Source organism: Asparagus officinalis, chromosome 3, assembly GCF_001876935.1.
Source record: "Asparagus officinalis chromosome 3, Aspof.V1, whole genome shotgun sequence".
NCBI lineage: Eukaryota > Viridiplantae > Streptophyta > Magnoliopsida > Asparagales > Asparagaceae > Asparagus > Asparagus officinalis.
This window is the reverse complement of record NC_033796.1, coordinates 86,227,612-86,228,029: the sequence shown is the minus strand read 5'-3', so window position 1 is coordinate 86,228,029 and position 418 is coordinate 86,227,612. Positions and strand designations below refer to the sequence as shown.

At 45.7% G+C, this 418-nt stretch overlaps 1 protein-coding gene across 1 annotated transcript in view; it reads right to left on the bottom strand.

Annotated features, from left to right (window-relative positions):
* Nucleotides 1-172, bottom strand: part of LOC109834432 (cytochrome P450 90B2-like) — a 5,894-nt gene extending 5,722 nt beyond the window's left edge. Inside the window, 1 exon segment of the mRNA XM_020402449.1 lies at nt 2-172. Coding sequence (XP_020258038.1) covers nt 2-136 — 135 coding nt within the window. The 5' untranslated portion in view covers nt 137-172.

The window sequence follows — 418 nt, the reverse complement described above, 5'->3', positions numbered from 1 at the left end:
CGACGAACGGCCAGCCACGGGCCCCCGGTGGGAGGTGGGGCCTTCTGGTCCTCTTCCATTCGGTGAGGATGAGGTAGAAGAAGAGGGAAAGGAGTGTTGGGGGGAGGAAGAAGAGGAGCTCTTTTAGTAGTGACATGGCTTGGTGTGTTCGCTTTCTATTGGAGGAGGATGAGAGATCCTTATACTCACTTTGTGCAGGGAAATAACAAGAAAGCCCTCTCCTTGATTTGAATTTGTACCGGAGGGCCCTTTGCTTTAATTTTTAGGGGTGGATGTTAAAATTATTTAAAGATGTTAGTTTAAGGAGAATTTGTCCTTCAAATATTTTGATTAATTAAAGACGGAGCAGAAATAGAATTGGATGAGGTGGAGGTGGGCCCGAAGTAGAGACAAGGTGAGAAGAGTTTGTTCTTTCTGA